Below are 22,078 nucleotides of genomic sequence, written 5' to 3' on the forward strand. Positions count from 1 at the left end.
ATCTAAAACTCAATTTATTTTTAAAACATGATAAAGTACCTTAATTTATAAATTATTAGACATATTAAATTATGATTATCTACTGTATTAAACATTTTCTTACTTTTTTCATTTACTTAATTATATATTATATATTTTTTAATATATATATCATTTGAAAAATAAAAAAGAATGGACAATTGATCATTAATAAGAGAATAATTTTTCTCTTTTTTTTTTTTTTAGCTCTATTGACTTTCTGTCTTTTGTGCTACTGATTATATATGTAACAATTTACACACATTTTTAATCAACTTTTATATGTGTTAAAACTGTATATGTAATCATTCACTTATGTTTAACAATAGAATTATTAAAAGATGAAATGTAACTCGCGGATTAAGTTTGGGTTTGAACATAATTAGTTTTATTATATTTTTTCTTAGGTCAAAATATTAAATTGGTTCCTGTAATATATTTTAAATATTGAAGTTGGTTTATGTATTATTTTCTATAATTTTAGTTTTTATGTTCTTTTTTTTAAAAAAAAAATTATAATTTAATTTATGATAATTAACGTATACTATCACTATTATGTGAATTTATATTTAACATGTATCGTATTATTTAATTAATATCTAAATAAGATACTATGATATGACATTAAATATAGAAAGAAAAAAAATTATTTTTTTAATTAGTCTTAATAAAACAAATTTAAACAATAAAAATATAAAACAAAATATACATGGAAGAAACTCCACCAATCTATACTTGGAAGAGTATCGTACATACAAAGGATCAGTGTGTATATATAAGGCTGAAACTTCTTGTTGCAATTCTTATAATTGCATAACTTAGAATTAATTAAACTAGTTATACAATTGGATGCAATATATCGAACATTCTTAATGAAGTTTTAAAATGATTAATAAATTAAACAACCAAGTCCTGTTTGGTTTACATAATATAATCTAATGATTATAAAATTTATAATAGTATGGAAATTAAGATTAGGATACTGCTGCGGATTAAAGAAACAGTAGATTGTATTCACTTTTTTTTTCATTAATTGTATGAATTAAATGATTGATTTTATATAGTTGCTTCTAAAGCTGTTAGTTTTTTTTTTAATTTTTAGTAACTATTATGTTTTTTTTTTTAATGATTTCAGATTTTGTAAGTAATCAAATTTACTATGGCCTTGGTTGAAATCATGAATTGATTCTTCAATTGTTTAAAAAAGGGACGACATATTTAAATCTAGTTATGACTTAAATTTGCTAAAACTCAATTTGTTTACTTACTGTCTCGTATTTCTTTATTTTTATTTTTAATTTTATGTTTGTTCGAGTCATGTTTGGGTAACATGATCGATCACTCAAATTAAGTGTATTATAAAACCGAACAGTACTGTACTAGGTATAGTATGGTCCTCAGATCCATTGAGTCCAAAACAGAACCGGAATGAAAGATTCCAGTCTTAGACCAATCCTTACATGGTCTACTCTTCCATCCAAGATTTATGCTTTTAGGACCTCTCATTTTAGATTCTTGCACATCCTTAATCAAGGTTAAGGTTGTTCCTAATTTACCTGTTAAAAATGTTGATCCTAAATAATTTTCAAAAGAAAAAACAACAGCCCGTAAGAGAGTAGAGATGGCTGTTACTTTTCTGTTCCCAGTAATGACTAGTCATTATTTTTGCTGTTCCCAGTTGACCAGCAAATGAACAGTTCCTATTGACATGTCGGAATCTCACATGCAATAAGGTCCTGGTACCCCTCTAGAAAATAGCAAGTACATAGGAAAAACAACACGATATATAGTTGAAATCAAATTAGCCTACAGTGTCATCAAAGCTTCCGGAAACAACTTCACAGAACATTGAGCATGAGCATGGAGCATGACCTAAATAAGAAATTCATAGGAAACCTCATATTCTCTTTCTTCCCACAAAATATCTACACAAGTAGGTTCCATCTTTCCCATTTCACCGCATGTTTTCTCTGCGACGAGCATAGCGGGTTCTGTCATTGTATCTTGGTCTATCTCCAGCTCTCTGGGGCTGTGGTTCCACCCTCCTCTGTCTTTCAGGTGGTCTTTGGACTATCTCTCCATTAACAAACAACTCGGCTGCAACAAAATAAATGTACCCAAACACAGAAATCCGTCATGACAATTCATACATTTAATAAATTTTTTTTCTGTAAGAAAGAGGAAAAAGAAAAGAAACAAAAATGAATTCAAGACAACCTTCTTTGGTTAGGTTGTTAATCAAGATCATAACAGGATATACATTTTAAGAACAATACAGTCACCCAAAAGGAAACACAACCAACTCAGCATACAATAAGAAAGTTGAAATGCAAACTTATGGATGCTTTCTTGGCAATCTAATCCAAGAATTTATATCCTTAATGCAAGCCTATCACTACACTTTCGAACAAGCTTTTTCATTCCTAAAAAGCAGTATTTCATAAATCATCCCCAATGATCCTGCACTCACATACCAACAAAAGGCACAAGTACAGATATAGAGATAATTCGTTTGAGTTCATTAGCATTCAAAGCTAGACATGCCAACTCAGAGCAGGTGTCACAAATCAACTTGGTTACTTTGTCAGTACCAGGTTTCAAGTACTTCCCTAATTCTGCCAGTGGTCTGAATCATCATGACACGAGGGCAAGATGAAAATCTATTTCCATGTATGTTCTAAACAGAGTAAATAACACAGATGGGTATCTTTTCTGGAAAACAATAGGCGAGCGATTTCGTAGATCAAATATCTATATTCATATCAACCAATTGTAACTTTCCCATCCACATTCTCCAACATAAAAAAAAAAAAAATTGAAGGAAAGGACTTTAGCAGGGGTTAGGAAGATTAACCCAGCCCAACTCAAGGCTAACACAGAATGTCAAATGTGTACATCCCTGGTTCCCCCAATCATCAAATAACATATTAATACAAAAGCTCAGATCAAAAGTAATATCTTCAACCATAGCAGACAGGTTCACATCAATGGCAATGTTATTAATGTTTCAGCTCAACTGATCCACAGCTCCACACATGATGACTGCAGAATAAGCAGATAATTGAAGTAGATATTCAATGTTAAGTCCATTAGCATTCAAAGCTAGACATCGCCTCGAGGCTAGTAGCTTTGCCAAGATGGACTAGGAAATGAAAACAGCGCAAACATCAAAATCACATGATAATTTCACATATGATACTTTTTTTTCCAAAGCTTCCAATGCACTAAATCACATAAAATAATGGACAGTGAAAAGCTAGTTCCATATACATATATCTTCCCATCGAGTAACTATGAAGAAAGCATTTAAGCTTTCTCCCAATCAAGTAGCATTTCAATATAAAAGTTTCAAATAAAATAAGTTTCTCAACATGGACGATCTTGGTTATTAATGTTTCTTCTCAATTGATCAGGATATTGACAAGTAATTAAAAATAAAATAAGGAGATCAATCAAGGTAGATATTTGATGTCAAGTCCATTAGCATTCAAAGCTAGACATCGCCTCGAGGCTAGTAGCTTTGCCAAGATGGACTAGGAAATGAAAACAGCACAAACATCAAAATCACATGATAATTTCACATATGATACTTTTTTTTCCAAAGCTTTCAATGCAAATAACTCAAAAAAAAAATAATGGACAGTGAAAAGCTAGTTCCATACACAGATCTTCCCATTGAGTAACTATGAAGAATGCATTTAAGCTTTCTCCCAATCAAGTAGCATTTCAATATAAAAATTTCAAATAAAATAAGTTTCTCAACATAGAGGCCCATGCATATGGACGATCTTGGTTATTAATGTTTCTTCTCAATTGATCAGGATATTGACGAGTAATTAAAAATAAAATAAGCAGATCAATCAAGGTAGATATTTGATGTCAAGTCCATTAGCATTCAAAGCTAGACATCGCCCCGAGGCTAGTAGCTTTGCCAAGATGGACTAGGAAATGAAAACAGCGCAAACATCAAAATCACATGATAATTTCACATATGATACTTTTTTTTCCAAAGCTTTCAATGCAAATAACTCAAAAAAAAAATAATGGACAGTGAAAAGCTAGTTCCATACACATATCTTCCCATTGAGTAACTATGAAGAATGCATTTAAGCTTTCTCCCAATCAAGTAGCATTTCAATATGAAAATTTCAAATAAAATAAGTTTCTCAACATAGAGGCCCATGCATATAGACGATCTTGGTTATTAATGTTTCTTCTCAATTGATCAGGATATTGACGAGTAATTAAAAATAAAATAAGCAGATCAATCAAGGTAGATATTTGATGTCAAGTCCATTAGCATTCAAAGCTAGACATCGCCTCGAGGCTAGTAGCTTTGCCAAGATGGACTAGGAAATGAAAACAGCGCAAACATCAAAATCACATGATAATTTCACATATGATACTTCTTTTTTCCAAAGCTTTCAATGCACTAAATCACATAAAATAATGGACAGTGAAAAGCTAGTTCCATATACATATACCTTCCCATTGAGTAACTATGAAAATGCATTTAAGCTTTCTCCCATTCAAGTAGCATTTCAATATAAAAATTTCAAATAAAAGAATTTTTTCAACATAGAGGTCCATGCATATGAACGGTCTTGGTTATTAATGTTTCTTCTCAATTGATCAGGATATTGACAAGTAATTGAAAACAAAATAAGCAGATCAATCAAGGTAGATATTTGATGTCAAGTCCATTAGCATTCAAAGCTAGACATTGCCCCAAGGCTAATAGCTTTGCCAAGATGGACTAAAGATGGGAAACAGCCACAGCAGAACTGTCACCATCAACATGTTGTTACACACGCGTTACATTTTTTCCATATCGGTGCACATCATTATACACCATAACAGAAAGAAGCCCAGTTCCATATACCTTCCAAACCAAGTAGCTAAAAATAATGGATAAAGATGCTTCTCCAAAAGGAGTATCTTCAACAAGGGTGAATGCAGAATAAGTAGATCAGTCAAAGATAAATATTTGATCTCAAGTACATTAGCATTCAAAGCTAATAGATTTGACAAGATGGACTAAAACAACACCAGTGTTGTTTCATTTCCACAGCCACGGAGACAAGAACAGCCAAGAGAGGCAAAACTGGTCAACCAACATTAGACATTTTTTTGAGTGTTACCTTTAATAATTTATCAGCTTAGCCAAGTTTAAAGTTTGACAAGAAACGTTGTTATGTCAAGAAACAAAAAACAACAAAGAAAAATTAAACTATGTAAAAGACAACAACCAGTATAACATACTGAAAGACATACTGCTATGCAAGTTGATGGAGAACATGGCTTTAGGGTGATTTGGTTCACATCTAACACGGCAATATCTTGATCCAAAAAACCAAACTAAGCAGCACTTTTGTGGAAGATGAAAAGAGCTCCAACAAAGCCTTCAAGTCTAAACCACATCCTCCATTCCTCCCCCAAAATAACATGTAATTGAAAAAGCCTATAAGAAAGGAGCGATGGAGCATCCAAACCATAGGCAGGCAGATACTTATAATTGGAATGTTTCATCTCAACTAAGCCACAGCTTAACAAATAACAGGTGCAGAAAAGTTAAGATTATCATTTAATATAAGTCCATTAGCATTCAAAACTAAAAATTGCCTGAAGGCTTCTTAGTTTTGCCAAGATGGACTACTGAGGACCATGAGGTCTCACCCAATGGACACTGCTCCCAACCCTCTGCTATGTGTAGGATTGACCTTTTAAAGATTGGAGAAGTCTCGGAAATGGACAGTTTAAGGGAATAATTAGGTTTTTGAGCAATAGGCACTACCCTGCGCATCTTCTTTAATGGTTTCTTAGAGGAAACTTCTTTGGGAGTTAGCCTACTCCAAACTCTTTTTATTTCCTCTTTTTTATGGAAAAAAGACTTAAGAGAAAAAGAGAACACATGAAGGATGAACAATTAAAATACAAGAAGCAGCAGAAGTAATAGAGACATCAATGCAATCGCTTTATATAAAAGAAGATGCACCTAGGTCCAAAATGAGTTCATGCAACCAACCTATCCCACTAAGTAGACATAATAATAACAAGTAAGCAGAGTATTTTCACAATTTTAAGGGTAATTATTTAGTTAACATGCAGGCGGAAATAATGAACATGACATTTGCCCACTAAACAAAGACTCCATACAAAGAAGACATCAACCTCCTAAATTCAAACTGAATAGCTTTTACCACAAGGTATGCTAACGCACCAGAAATCAGAAGGGTTAGAGAAAATTGCTACAACAAAGAGAAAGGAGCAAAAGTAAAAAAGCAAGACAGTGAAGAAAGCAGGTCATTTTGCTTACCCCCATAGTCTTTGTATTCAGGATCAACATAAGAATCCGGAAGCACAAAGAGAACGCCAGGCAAGCCTGTAATTTAATGCCAATGAAGACAAAGAAAAATATGTGAAAATAAAAGCCAATATCTCACAATTGTAACAATGACTAATACAGACCTTCTAGCTTATTTGATGTCTCCTCGTCAATCTCACAGCCAAATCCAAAATATCTCTCGCATGAGACATTGTAGATCTTCTTTTTTGCTTCCTCTTCACTGAAACATAACATTAAATGTGACAGATGTATCGTATCCAAGAACACACAACTCCATGTATGAATACATATATCCATACAAGCACCGAAACATATGCATACATAACAACAAACAAATATTTCCTCATGAAGCAACAGACACAGCAAAAAAATGGAAACAAAATAGTATACGTGGCCAAAAAATAAAATCACCTGCCAACAACTTTGGCTAGGGTTTGGATGTAGCAATCGATCATCTGCTGCTTGGTGGCACCCTCGCCTCCGGGCTTGTCCATAACGATGAGCCAGTGTTCGTAATCGCAGCCCGGGAAGAGCGGGGCCATCTCAGTGGGTGGTCGGTCGCTGAAGTTGGACCCGGAGTTTAAGGGCGAGTATGCGGAGTTTCCGGACCGGTTGACCCGGCATCTTATTGCGGTGAAACGGGTAGCAGAAAAAAGGGATGGGGCTGCGCGAGACAAGGCGGGGAGAGACCGGCGGCAGAGAAAAGCAGACGGGAGGCGAGGAGGAGTGGTGAGAGTGGCAGTGGTAGAGAAAAGGCGTTTAGGCAGAAGAGAGAAGGAAAGGTAGCGAACTGCCACCGAGCGAGCTAGGGTTAGAGCCATGGCAACTGACAAGAGAAATGAAGATTAGACAGAGACGAGTGACGATGAGGTGTGGGGGGATAGGGAGAAAGGGTTTTGAGGGATACAGAGGGTATTTAACTGGCACAAGGATGGAGATATTTTTGGGCTCTTTTGGGGGTTGGCCTTGAAGTGAAATTTTTTACTATTCAGCCCTTATTTATTTTCGGATAAATAATTAATTTATACCTCCATTGTATACTATATGATAATTAGATTCTAACTTTTTTATTATCATTATATTGATAAAAACATTTTTTAAAATATATTTTCTCAGAAATGGTATAATCTTTTTCTCTTGCTTGACTTTAAAAAAAAAAAAAGAAAAATTAGTCATTTCTTGAGCTCCCATACAAACAAATATGCATTTCATTCCTGGTCTCTGAATCATCATTCCTTGGACGCCATAATCTAATTGCCCAATATCGAAGGCCAAGCACAATAAGTTTTATCTTATACAATGCAGCCAACAGGCACAGACATTACATCTATAGAATAGTAATGTTTATTCATACAGAACCAAACAATAGCACCAGTATCTCTTGTGTATTCCATTACTGAAGGTGCAGCCTTGAAACCATATGCTCTGATTTCTGTCAGTACACAAAAAATGAATGTTAAGTTAGTATTTTTTTCAACTCATCTTTAGAAAAGATGAAGGGGCTGATAAAATCAAGCAAGCATATATAGGTTTGTTCCCTTTGTAAAAGATCCCATTTGGAATTCCAAAAGCATATTTCTAGTTTTAGAAGAATTTTAAATGATTTAGCATGCATAAGAAAACAAATGCTCCTTCATATTTATTCAGGAATTTAAAACGGAATCTACTCGACAAATCCTATCACCAGGTATGCTCTAATTCATCATTGTAACTATTCCGTCTTCACCCCTTCCACTGAGGCCAAAACCGGCCTCTGTTTTTAGGGGATCCTGCTAAGTTGGTGACCCTCCTCAATGCAGATCCAGTCCAAGCTTAGGGAAAACAATGAAGAATCAGCTGATTTGCTGTCCTCAGCTGTGATCAAGATGATAGTTTAAAACTACTGACTAAGGATTCTGTGCCTGCAAACCTAATCAGAGTACAAAAGACAAAAACAAGAAGGATGCAGAAACAGTTCTTCAAATCAGCTGGAAAGATGTAAAATAGAATTCAGTTGGATCAGGGCCAGTCCTTCTCACAGGCTTGGGATTTGAAGTTGGGGAGAAAAAAAGAGCATACTAAAATTCATGATCTCCAACTTCTAGAAACTGTTGAATTTCTTACTCTAGGAAAAGAAAACTCATACATTTCAAGGGCAAAATGCTACATAGGTTGAACTCAAGTACTACATTAATTGAGTATTATTTCAGAATTGATATATGCTGCATCAATCTAAGATCTAGCCTACCTTATCAGGAAAACAATAAAGAAAGTGAACATCAATATCAACAGCAACACATATTTACACAAGTTTTTTCTTCTTTTCTGCTCTATCAACACTCAAAGGAAGTAAGCAATTAGAGAGGGCTGACACAGGTCATCAGTGATCCCGGAAATTGTAACATCAAAAGCAACTAACCTGCTCGGAATAAGGTAAATACTTTCCATCAAATGTCACAACCACACGATCTTTCCCATCCACGCCTTTCACTTTGTCAACAGAGCAGTAGAAGTCTATTGCAGACATGCTAAACACACACCAGAAGAAACAAATGTATTAGAGATCAAAAAGAAGCCTGATAAAAATACTAAAATTGAAGTCAAAATGATTTCAGGTTGATGTCTTAATCTAACAATGCCTAGTGTTTGAGAACTTCATTTTTCACATTTATTTTTGCTTCAATTATGAAAATATTATTTATTTAAGAATAAACCATATTCTAGTTGAACGCTGCCTAAACCCCAGTAATTCCACCCATCAACTCTGCTAGTGCATTCAATATTTATTCTTTTGGATCATATTTCAGCAACTTACTTGTTTTTTCTTTGATTGCTGTTATCTTCCTCTCTTTCAAAACCATGGTATCATTAATAACTTCTAATGAAGAAGAAAAGTAGACTGTAATTAGGAAAGTAAAAACCAAACTCCTAACTTCTTTACTTTTGGAAGTTTCCCGGGAAAACCAAGGAGGAACTGAAATGTGGAAATTGACTTTGTTTGCTAATCTTACTGCACATTTTCAAAAGTGAGGAAGTCTCAATACGAGCTCCAGCACCCAATAATAGGTGGCTTCGGACAGCAGGAGAGGCAAAGAATTAGAGAATAGTTAAGCCTTCACTTAGATCCAAGAAAAGCTACACCTAAGAATAATGGCCATTTTAGGTAATTCGGCACCTACAATTTCCAACCTAAGAATGAAGAACTACACTGATAAAAAAGTAATAACTAAACAAAAAGAATGAAGGACTACTCTTAATAGTTTTGGAACGTAAATGGGGGAGAAGAGGAGGAAGACTGGGCTACTTTTAGTACATGAAAGTATTTTCTAGCTTTCATTTCTCAAAATTTATTTATGTTTATACATTTATTCATTCATGCAAGCATGCAAGACAGTATATGTTGGTAGAGAGAAAAAAATATAAAGAAAAACAGTTCGATAAAAAGTACTAAACACAACTTTTTATTCTTTTCATTGCAGTGTCTCCAGTCTAAACACCACTAATCTAACAACTTTTTGAATTCAAGCCACCAGTCTTCAAAAACTTAAAGTCAATTTAATGGTAGTATATAATTTGAGCTCTTATATGAACTTTAACAATCACCTATTTTTTTCATATGGGACTAAAATATCACAATCTCTGCTACTCAAATCTTTAATGTCCTCACCAAACTCCATACATCAAATAATCACAAATCACAACTCAAATGCCCATAAGGTCAAAGATCATACTAGTCAAATTCACCAAATAGACATGTGTTCTGATACCATTTACAACACCTCAGGCCCAAATACTACAAACTTAACAATCTTTTGAAGCTACAACACTCTCTCTCAAAAAGTTAAACTCAAGTTATTAGTAATATCTGACCTAACTTTTATATGAAACTTAACAATCGTATATTTTTTTCCATGTGAAACTGGGGTATCACACTCATCTTTATGTTTATTATCTTTATTTTATTCCACAAACACAATACAACACATATTTTCATGAATAACATAAACAAATTTCGGAAATGAAAACATCTTATTTTATTCCATGAACACACTTATATGCATATATTTTCATGGATAACCATACCTAAATTTAGGAAATAAAAATTATAAAAAAATTTCTATGTATTTGAAGCAATATTAGAAGGGGAAGAAGTGCAATGAATCAAGAATTATATCAAACATGAAAACTGGCAGTATTCATCTCCTGAAAGAAGTAACAAACAACCAATTGCAAACATTTGAACCTTGAGTTTGAAAAGGGCATGGATATATGAACAAAGCGCAGTCACCAGTGATCAATTTATCATAAAAAGAGAAATAAACCGAAAATTAAAGTGCATAAAACGAACTTACATGCCATCACCAAACTCCTCATTGACAATTTCCTTGATGCTCTCGCCAAAATGCATAACCGCTTCATTCAACCTACAAAATCAGAAACAAACAAGATATTAATCATCACACCTATTTAATTGTTTCATTAAAAGGAAGATATAGAAGAAGAAAGCGAAACCTGTAAACAGTGGGTTCTTGGATCAAGTTGGGGTTATAAGACCTCATGGGTGGTATCATCATCTCGTCAAGAAGCTCTTCCGGAAGATCGGGCAAGGCTGCGCGAAGCTTGGCGGCAGTTTCGGGCTTTAGTTGGGCCTGACGGCGGAGGAGCTGAGCGACGTAGACGTTGGTAAGGCCAGTTTCTTCCGCTATCTGATTATATGACTTGCCGGATTTCTTTTTCGCTGCCAGCAACCGATGGGTTACGTTCTCTTTGTCTCTGTTCTGCTCCATTGCTATCACAGTTCACAACAATAATCCGGCTCCTCTTGGTTATCTACTTTCTTTCCGCTTTTTATCTCATACTTTGCTTCATTTGATTTTGACTGGGAAAAAACGGCACCGTCGCACGTGCAAATTTGGTATACAAATTCAAATTTATAAGCTCTTGTTTTCTCTAACAATCACGAAAAATAAATAAATAAAAGAGTGAGAGGGAAGCATTCGGAAAAGGAAACCAATCCAGTTTCCTAATCCGTCGTTCGTGGGTTGGACTGAAGGAGAGAAACCGAAAAAGGAAAATACAATTGTTACGTTTTCGGTTTTGAGGAGACGTTGGGTCGGCTTGGGCTTTGATTTTGCGTTTTGCAATAGAATGGCCGAATGGGTTTGGGCTTGGACAAGCTTCATAGGTTAGGTTTACAGAATGGCAATTCCAATCCCTCTTCAGTGGAATAGATAAAAATCTATGACTAGCGAATTATTGAAAAATGAAAAATTTAAAGCAGATATAGAGTAGGTATAAATTAAATTATATATTTATTCCATTCTCCGTCCCAATTGATAAATTCTTAATTATATTCACATTAATTGAGTTTTGATTAATTTTGTTGTTTTAAAATATTATTCATACATATATATATATGATTAATAAATTTTTATTTATTTTTTATTCTACTGAAATTAATGAAATATTGATTAATATATATCATTTTTTTATAATTTTATTTATATATATTATTGAGTATCTTTATGTTTTGAATATTATTTTAAATTATATTTTATTTTAATTAATACTTATTTTTTTTTAATTAAGTTCAAATAATTTACTTAAATATTTGTTAAAATTAAAATAGATGAAATGGACTCGTGTCACAAAATATGGGTTCCATAAATTCATTAAATTGTATGTTTAACTTTTTTCAATTATTAATTTTCTTAATTTTTTACATTAAAGGACAACATTGTAATGATACAAATTAATATGATGAATATTATTTAATTTTATATTTCTTTTTTGTTTTTACCATATATGGTCTTTATAAATGATTAATTATGGATCAAAAAATCTATTCATGTCATGCTATTAGTTTTTAGATTAAGAGAGTTTCAATTTCAATTTTTTTGCCAAAGTGTAATAACCGGAATTTAATTTGTAATATTCAAATTAATATATATAATTTAAATTTTATTTTTTTCTTGTTATTATTTAATGTAAAAATGGAGAAAATTAAATGGATGATGAAATTGAAAATAATTTTGAAAAAAATTGGTGAAATTTTAGATTATAGAGGTATTTTTAAAAGAAAATTCAGAAACTGGGAGTCAAAACGCAATTTAAAAAAATTGTCACGCAGAACGCCCAGTCAGTGGCTCCGACGAACCGGAGTGTACCGCATGGCAAGAGACGCTGACGAGGTGCCACGCGGGCGATCCATTTATCTGCGATCGGACGATCCAGATTCGTTCTCGCGCGCACAGACGATTCGGATCCGTTCCCTCCCCAGATGCAATCGGACGGTCAGATTTAAATACAATGAACAGTTTAGATCCATTTCCTATTTAAACGCGATCGGACAACCCAGATCAAATCATGATGAACGATCCAAATTCATTGCCTATTTAATCGCGATCGGATGGTCCAAATCAAACACGATAGACTCTCCAGATTAAAAAAGAATGAATATAAATAACATTCTTTACACCAAACCCTAACCCTAGCTGCAGACACCCCCCGCTGGAAAAGAAGAGCCAGCTGCTGGGAAGGAAGTCGTCCGCCGCACGCCGCCGCGCCGGAGCCACTTACGACTGCCAAAAGAGGTATCTTTGCTCGAACTTCGATTTTAAACACCCCCATGACCAAATTGGAGTAAAAAGATAGGCAGATTATCTGAAAACTGCGGGTAAAATCCAGCAGCACTGCCGCGAAAAAATACAAAGAATGCATCCAATGAAGCCCTTCTCGATTCTCGTTATGCGTAATTCTTTCACCATTTTAATCATCGTTTCCTTATCTACATGTTGACCGAAACAAAACACCCAGCCGCGAAGGTGAGCTGGCGAACTGGAGAACCCTGCCGCCGGTAAGTTTTAATTTTTCGATTTTGTTCAGCCAACCAAGGCCCCTTAACGTGTTTTCTCACAGAAATTGATACAAAACTGGCCGAAAACAGTCGACCGGAGGTAAGCCGCCGCCCGCCGAAGCACGACGGAGCCGCCGTGCCAGAGTTCCAGAATTGGGCAAAAAGGGTTCCTAACACTGATTTTGGGTTTTTTTGGGGGATATTTTTAGGTATTTAAAGCGTGTTTTAATCTCTAAAGAAAAATTCAAGAAACTTGGAGACCGCCAGTAGGCTCAGTCAAAGGTTTTCCATTTCGGATATCAATTTGAATAAGAATCCATCACCTTATTCTCGGTTATGAAATTGAAGTCTAATTAATAATAATACAGTATTTTGTGTAATTTAAAAAATATCCGTAATTAATTACAGGTTACTAATGGAGCCAGAACCAGAAGTTATTCACTGTTGATTTTGTTAATTTATTTTACAGTTTGAATGCATGATAATACCTGATTGATTGATTTTATAGTTTGAATGCATGTATTGCTTGCCTTATGGAATTAGAGTTAAATGGAAAAACTGGGATACAATTGTATTCCTTTAATGCATGCTTTGTTTGTTTTATGGGAGTACGGTTGAATTGAAAAACTGAAAATTAAAGGTAAACAAAAAATTATTTGATTAAGTCCATAGATGAAACGACAATCTTGCTGAATATCCTAAGAAATTGTGGACGGGTTGGGTATATTGGGAACTCTACCGTGAACGTTGTCTCATACCAGATGGGGTATCGAGATTTAGTAATTTGGCGCTTATACTGGACATGGTATGGGGACGATCCGTTAATTGAAAATATTAAAAAAAAAAAATTTACGCGTAGTGGGGACATTTTTATGGATCTCCATAGATGCCAGTAGGCTGATAAAAGAAAAAATTATTATTCCAACCGATTGCGTATAAAATTATGATATGTGTTATGTTATTGACTATATAGGTTATTTTTGTAAATCTCGTTATGATAAGTAGGTGGTAAATTATTTTATTTATGATAAACGAATTTGCTTAATTAAGAGCTCCATTAGTTGTTTTTATGATTTATACCAACATTCATTTCTGTGTCGGTGAATAGCGTGATATTTTTACTAGGTTAGTGTAGTTCACTCTTTCGTTAACCATTTCAGATTAAGAGGACCAAGATCCAGAGCCCGATCCACAAGAGGGTTGCGAGTATGACGTTCAGTTTGTTTACTTTTAATTTATTTCTCTGGTTATTAGTTATTTTTTTAGTAGAGTTATTCTCGTAAGCCCTATTTGGCAATTTTAGTTATTGTGTAAGGAATGTAAACCTTAACTATTTATTTCGCTTCCCCATTAAATTTATAATTTATATCCTTTAGAGTTTCTGGAGTCGTTACACTAAGTTTATGAGCACTTATTTTACTAAAAAGTGCATCCATTTCCATTTCCATTTTTGTATATATACATATAAATGTATGATGAGTAAATGTGTAATTTTTATGGGTTGCAAAATATGAATGTGATAATCAAAGTTGGTGGGAAATTGAGTTGAGGGTCTATGGCCACTTGTGCCCAAATAGTTGACATAACTCAACAGCCAAGTTAGAGCCATTTAGATTTAGATTCCACAGACATACACAAACTAACAACAGCAAAAGATTTTATTCTAATTTTTTCTAGCTTTGAAATAGAGAGGCTACAACTATACTTCTCTAGACCAATGTCATCATCAAGCTTGTTCCTATTGCTACATCACATTATCCCTTAATATTTCAATTCTTTCATAATCTAAATACAAAATAAATATTTTCTAATAGAGAAATTTCTATTGAGAATGAATCGACATCTTATTTGACATTTAGAAAATAACAAAAAAAAAATTATATTATGTTGTATTCGTGATTCCTCTATAATACAAATAAATAGTTGTTTTAATATTTATATTATATTAAACAAATAATTTAAATATCCGTTATTTTTATTAATACGAAATATATTAGATTTATGGTTTTTAATTAGTTTGTTGTATTTATATTAAAAATTACGTATAATTATAATTTATACCCAAAAAAAAAAATGAAAAGAAAAATCTCACTAAAAGATCTTATAAGATTATAAAACAAAAATTAAAAAAATAGAGACGAAAAATAAAAGAATTAACATAGACAGAAATAAAAAAGATGACTCCTTTTTCCAATTCATTCCAATCTTGTTCTTATTTCTTCCTAGCTTCTATGCATTTTCATGATTTTTCTGCTTCAATCGAGTGACATAGGTGGGGGGAAAGGAAAAGGAACCAAACAAAATACCTTCTAAAACAACAAGGAAGTAAAAAAAAAGAAATACATACATAGCTTTTGGGAGGGGGAATAGTAAAATCATTTTTAGGAAGATGGGAAATATGGAAAAGGTATATGCCTAATTTGAGTTGTATAAAATGGGAAATATGGAAAAGAAAGAGAGAGTGAAAATTAGAAATTAGGTCAAGAATTGGAGGATGACCATTCATTTATTGAATGGTCCAAAAATTGTTGATAAAAATTGGAAATGTGAGTCTTGTGTTCCTCAACCATTGGGAGTGGGTTTGATAAAGCTGCAAAATTTCATTTTCATGTGCAGTAAGCACGTGAATTTTGGACCCAACACCCAACCCCATTACACAACAAAATATATCTTAAAAGACCTAAAACCTTCTGTCCCTCTTATTCCCTATATGAATTAAATGGTACAAACTTATCTTCATAGACCTGTGCATATATGAATACTTTGCTATTTTTCTGAAATTCATAGTTATATTTTGAAAGTTGGCAGAGATGGGAAGAGCTTTGATTCTCATTTCTTATTAATCTTCTCTTCCCTTCCTTCTCAGTTAATATTTTTATAAGTAGATGGTAAATGGTACCATCATTAATTAATTTGTTCTTGAAGAATGCTACAAACTCTCGGTGATTAACTTGTGAGTTAAATTATGAATATTTGTTGTTCGATAAGATTATATTCATTAAATTAATATTATTTATGATTCTATTACCATCACTCATTTAAACAAATGGATTAGGACTTAATGGGGTCTGTCTTTATTGACTGCTTGATATTTTTTGAGTCCACTAAAGTGACGAATTTTCAGCGCCTCGGTCAAAAGTCAAATATTTTGAAATTTTTTTTTATCTTAGAAAAATACATGTTTATCCTTAAATCAGCACGCTTGAATTGGATCTTCTTTTTATTTTTGTCACTTGAATTTTCACAGCCTATGAGAAGAATCCACTAGCCTATATACTTCGTTTGACTTCAAAGGTAAAGCTCTTAAAATCAATTAAAATGTGTGTGTTCTTTTTTATAACTAAAACGTAATACAAAATTTTGAACCTATTCATCAATATTAAAAAATAAATAAAAATAATTATTAAATTAAAATTTATTGTTAAATTAAAAAAATACTTGTAATACATAAGTCCGAAATTTGATTCGAGATTAATTTTAAAAATTAAAATTAATATATAGAAATATAAAGGTATTGGTTATCCTTCATTAACTCCACAAGTTTTAACATTCTTAATTAACGGGTTGTCTTCGTACCCATACGGTATGAGCACCAAATTACTACATTTCAATAATTCGTCCAGTATGAGAGTGAAATTGGACATCCTCATACCACGTTCGGTATGAGCGCTAAATTACCAATTTTCGATGCTCCGTCTGGTATGAGATAACATTCACGGTAGGGTTCCTTATGGTACCCCGTCCGTCCACCATCTCCATGGATATCCAGTAAGGCTGCCGTTTCATCTATTTACTTAATCACACAATTTTTCATTTTTCTTCAGTCTCCATTTTTCAATTTAATGGTAATCACAAAAATCAAACAATACATGCATTCAAAACTATAAAATCGATCAATGAAATACTATCATGCAATTAACTATAAAATAATTCAACATAATCGACAATAGATAATTTTCGCTTCTGGCTCCATTAATAACTCGTAATTAATTATGAATATTTTTTAAATTACATCAAATAGTGTATTATTATTTATTTAGACTTCAATTCTATAACAGAAAATATGATGAGTGATTCTTACTCAATTTGATGCCCGAAAAGCTAAGCTGTTGACTGCGGCTATTGACGGTCTCCGGATTCTCTAAATTTTTCTTCGGAAATTAAAACGCGCTATAAGTACTTACAAATATTCTAAAAATTCAAAATCAGTCTTAGGACCCATTTTTGGTCAATTTCAGAATTCCGGCACGTCGGCTTTGCGTGTTCCGGCGACGGCACTGCGTCAGCGTCCGTATCCACACGACGCGTTCTGGTTCGTCGGGGCTGTTGACAGGGCATCCTACGTGGCACAAGTTTTTTAAATTGCATTTTGACATACGTTTTCCGATTTTTCTTTAAAAAATACTCGCAGAACTTAAAATTTTCACCACTTTTTTTCAAAATCGTTTTCAATTTCATACTCTATCAAATTTTTTTTTATTTTTACACTAAATTAAAATAAAAAAATTTACAATTATAAATTAATTTAATTTACATAAAATTAAATTTGGGCATCACAGTATAAGTTATTAAAAGGGAACTTATTCCTAATTTTATTATTATTATTTTACATCTTTAATTTAGTTACTATTTTTTAAATGCATAATTGAATTTTTTAAATAAAAATTTTGTATTTTAAAGTAATTTCAAACACTTTATTCCTTTAAATATATTTCCTACAATCTCAAACATACAGTATAAACTGAACTTAACTGATATAGAAAACAAATAGCATTCCAAGAATCAACAAAAACTCTGCATCAGAAAAGCATAAACATAAAATGTTATTTAATTAAATTTGTTAGTCTTATTACATAATTAGATAAAATTTATTATATTTTATTTCAGTGATCTAAATGTTATTTTTTTCGGGTCTATTTTTAATTAGAAAAATAAAAATTGAAGCCTGCGATCCAGGAAAATAAAATATTAAAAAATAAGAACAATAATAATTGAGAGGCAAAGTGAGATGAGAGAGTGTGAAATTGCTACCAAGTTGCAGTTGGTGAAGTAGAAGAAGAAGAAAAAGACAAAACTACTTTTCCCATAATAATAATAATAATAATAATAATAAATAGGTGTGGAAGAATCTCAGCATCTACTGGAAGGTGGTCCCGACATAAAGTTGACTCTCCTACAACCCAAGAAAATAAAATAAGCTGACGTTTGGGATCTTGTGGAGGTCCCACATAAGATGTCGTATTCATCTTTTTCCATATCATCCCCATGTCATTATAATATCATCAATCAATATATATGTATATGTATATGTATATATCAGGAGATTAGTAAATCTCCTTCAATTTGAATGTTTTGAAGGAGATTTACTAATATATATATATATATATAGATATATTCATTTTCAATTGATGCCAATGTGTATCTTAATGGTCTATTCCTTTATAACATTTGACTACTTACCTTGTTTTGTAACTTTCAATTGTTTTATCTATTTTATATTATTTTATGGTAAATACCCACTTGTATTATACAAATTTCTTTTATTTGCATAAATATATATATATATATATATATATTTCATTTCTGATTCATTTTTAGTGTTTACATGTCAACGATCGTAATATTTTTTTCATTTCTCATGAGACTATATATTATATACAGTGTTAGAAATAAACTCAATATTAGAACTCATAATAAAATTGTAATAGCTCGGAACTTAAAAGAAAATAAATTATAAATTAAATATAGAAACGAAATAATAGAGTTATAGTTTATATTTTTTACATAATAATTTATAATAAACAATAGATATACGAGAATTATTATTATAAAAGAACAAGCGACAAATCAAAAAATAAATGGAAAGTAAACAATTAAGTATCTTAGGAAAACCTTCACTAGCCTTTGAAGAAAATTCGGGTGGTAAACTATTCACAACCCCCCTTGTTGATCAAAATTTGAATCTTGGTTCTCTTAATCTGAAATAATTAATGAAAGAGTGAGCTACACTAACTCAGTAAGAATATCACACTACTCACCGATATAGAAATAAAGGTTGGTAATTAAGTAAATTCATTTATCATAAGTAAAACTATTTATTACATATTTACCGTTTGCGAGATTTTCAAAACCGACCTATAGAGACAATAGCTCAACAACATCATAATCTCATATCAAGTAAGTAAGAATAATAATTTTTTCTTTTTATTTGCTTACTGGTATCCATTGGGGTCCATAGGGATATCCCATTACGCGTGAACTCATATAAAAACTTGTCAACTAACCGGCCGTCTCCATACTCCGTCCGGTATGAGTGTTAAAAATATCATCCCTCAATACCCAGTCTGGTATGAGAGTGAAGCGGGTCGTCCCCGTACCTCGTATGGTATAAGTGCTAAAAATATAATCTCTCAATACTCCGTTCAGTATGAGGGTAAAACGGGTCGTTCCCATACCCCGTCTGGTATGAGTGTCAAAAATACCAATCCTCGATAACCCGTTTGGTATGAGACGATATTCATGGTAGGGTTACCTATGTGCTCGATCCATTCACCATCTCCTAAGATATCCAGTAAAACTATCATTCATTCATTCACTTAACTAATCAATTTTTCATTTATATTTAATTTTCAGTTTCACAATTTAACTGTAAATAACGCAAAACAAGCAATATATGCATCAAGAAAACACAACTGAATCATCTTATCTATTTTCAATGTATTATCATACATTTAAAACTGTAAAATCAAACAATCAGTTAAAACATAACAAACAATAATAAATAACCGGTTGCAGCTCCATTAGCAACCTGTAATTAATTATCAACATTTTCTAAATTTTGCAAAATACCGTATTATTGATAGTTAGACTTCAATTCCATAACGGAGAATAAAGTAAGGGATTCTTATCCGAATCGGTATCTGAAATATTAAACTTTCAGTTGCACCTACTGGCGATCTTCGAGTTTTTTGAATTTTTTTGTTGAGGTAAAAATATACTTCACATATCTAAAAATACCCCAAAAAATTTAAAATCAGTGTTAAAAACTTTGTTTGACCAATTTTAGAATTCCGGCACAGCACCACCTTACTCCAGCGACGACACTGCCACCTGCGATGGTGGTTTGCCTCGAACTGGTCGTTTTCGATCAATTTTAGCTGGTTTTGACCGGTTTTTTTAGCTGGTTTTGACCGGTTTTATATCCATCCATACGAGAAAACACGTTAAGGGGTTTCGGTTGGCAAAAAAAAGTTAAAAAATAAAAACTTACTGGCAGTGAAATTTTCCGGTACGGCGGCTCCGCCGGCTCACATTCGCGGCTGAATGTTTTTCTTCGGTCAACTTGTAGAAAACAGAATGGTGAACACAATAGTGAAAAAATCACACGAAGTGGGAAACTATGAGGGGGTCATCGGAGGTGATTTTTTATTTTTTATTTTTGCGGTAGTGCCGCCGGGTTTTACCTGCAGTTTTTGACTCATCCGTCGTTCCTTTTGCTCTGGTTTGGTTATGGAGTGTTCAAAATTAAATTTCGAGTGAATAGGAGAATTTTTACCTTATTTGGCTGTTGGAGGTGGCTCCAGCGCGACGGCGGGCGACGGACGACTCCCTTCTCCGGCGGGAGGCTGACAGCTAGGGTATGAGTTCGGTATGAAATGAGATATTTATACCCGTCTCTCTTAAATCTGGGCCATTGATCGCGTTTGATCTCGACCGTCCGATCGTGTTTAAAAAGAAAATGAATCTGAATCGTTCATCGTGATTTGATATGGACCGTACGATTGTGTTTAAAGAGAGAACAAATTAAGACCGTTCATCTCGTTTAATCGTGACCGTCCGATTGTGTATGAGGAGGGAACGGATCTGAACCATCCACGCGAGCGAGAACGTATTCGAACCGTCCGATCGCAGGCATGCGGATTACTAGCGTGGCCTTCTGTGTGGCACCGAGTCAGCGTGCCTTGCTACGGGGTGTGCTCCGGTTTATCGGAATTGCTGATTTGGCGGTCCTACATGGCACAATTTTTATTAATTGCGTTTTGACGTCCAGTTTCTGATTTTTCTTTTAAAAATATCTCAAAACCTAAATTTTCACCCATTTTTCCTAAAATTATTTTCAATTTCATCAACCTATTTTTTTCTTAATTTTACATTAAATAATATTTATAAATTTAAAAATTATATTTTTATAAATATATATATTCTCTTTTTAATTTTAAAATTAATCCCGAATCAAATTTTAGACCGGGATATTAGAAAATTTTTTGTGGGCTTGTGAACACTTGTAAAAGACACAAATCATTATTTTAACTTATATTATCATTATATAATATATATTTATGTGATTTTATTATATATGCATTAAGGTTTTAATTATAGTCATTGAAAAATTGTTATATTCATTTACCATTTCAATATTAACATATATTTTTTATCAAATTATGATTTAAAAAAAAAATTATGTATAAGTATTGACTAAAAATTAAGAATTATTTTTTAAAAGAATTTGGAGAAATTAAAATTAATTTTTTAAAGTAAATAAAATTTGCTGCCCAGAAAATGATTGTTTTCTCAAAACCAGTGATTTTTTTTTTTCTCATTTACATTCTAATTATTGATTATTACTATACACAATTATTGTAGATTACATGTGGATTAGTGAAAAAAGAAATTATTTTTCTTAATCCCAAAACCAATATTCTGCATATATATACACACACACACACGTGAGTTTAATTTGTATCAGAATTTAATTTGTAATATATATATATATGTAAGAGCATCGGCTTAATATCTTTGGGCGGATAGATGGTTGTACACTTTGAGCATGCACACCTCTCTCTCTCTCTCTCTCTCTCTATATATATATATATATATAT

The 22,078-nt window shown here is 32.7% G+C and overlaps 2 protein-coding genes across 3 annotated transcripts; both read right to left on the bottom strand.

The window, feature by feature from the left end:
* Positions 1 to 1,784: 1,784 nt before the first annotated feature.
* Positions 1,785 to 7,270, bottom strand: LOC110815855 (multiple organellar RNA editing factor 2, chloroplastic-like). Of its 2 annotated transcripts, none has more exons than XM_022043821.2 (4): positions 6,776 to 7,266; positions 6,487 to 6,584; positions 6,335 to 6,400; positions 1,785 to 2,115 (listed from the first exon to the last, which is right to left on the bottom strand). In XM_022043821.2, exons 1-4 carry the CDS (start codon positions 7,183 to 7,185, stop codon positions 1,973 to 1,975), a joined length of 717 nt encoding a protein of 238 aa, XP_021899513.1. In that variant the 5' UTR covers positions 7,186 to 7,266; the 3' UTR covers positions 1,785 to 1,972. The 2 variants fall into 2 exon arrangements, with proteins under 2 accessions (XP_021899513.1, XP_088071398.1); XM_088215272.1 differs by having other exon boundaries at positions 2,023 to 3,060; positions 6,776 to 7,270.
* Positions 7,271 to 7,554: 284 nt separating this feature from the next.
* On the bottom strand, positions 7,555 to 11,343 carry CYN (cyanase). Its single transcript, XM_022043751.2, has 4 exons — positions 10,856 to 11,343; positions 10,696 to 10,767; positions 8,763 to 8,871; positions 7,555 to 7,796 (listed from the first exon to the last, which is right to left on the bottom strand). Exons 1-4 carry the CDS (start codon positions 11,128 to 11,130, stop codon positions 7,758 to 7,760), a joined length of 495 nt encoding a protein of 164 aa, XP_021899443.1. The 5' UTR covers positions 11,131 to 11,343; the 3' UTR covers positions 7,555 to 7,757.
* Between the last annotated feature and the right edge of the window lie 10,735 nt (positions 11,344 to 22,078).

The sequence above is a fragment of the Carica papaya genome, chromosome 3 (assembly GCF_054855325.1).
Source record: "Carica papaya isolate Zhongbai chromosome 3, ASM5485532v1, whole genome shotgun sequence".
Taxonomy (NCBI): Eukaryota; Viridiplantae; Streptophyta; class Magnoliopsida; order Brassicales; family Caricaceae; genus Carica; species Carica papaya.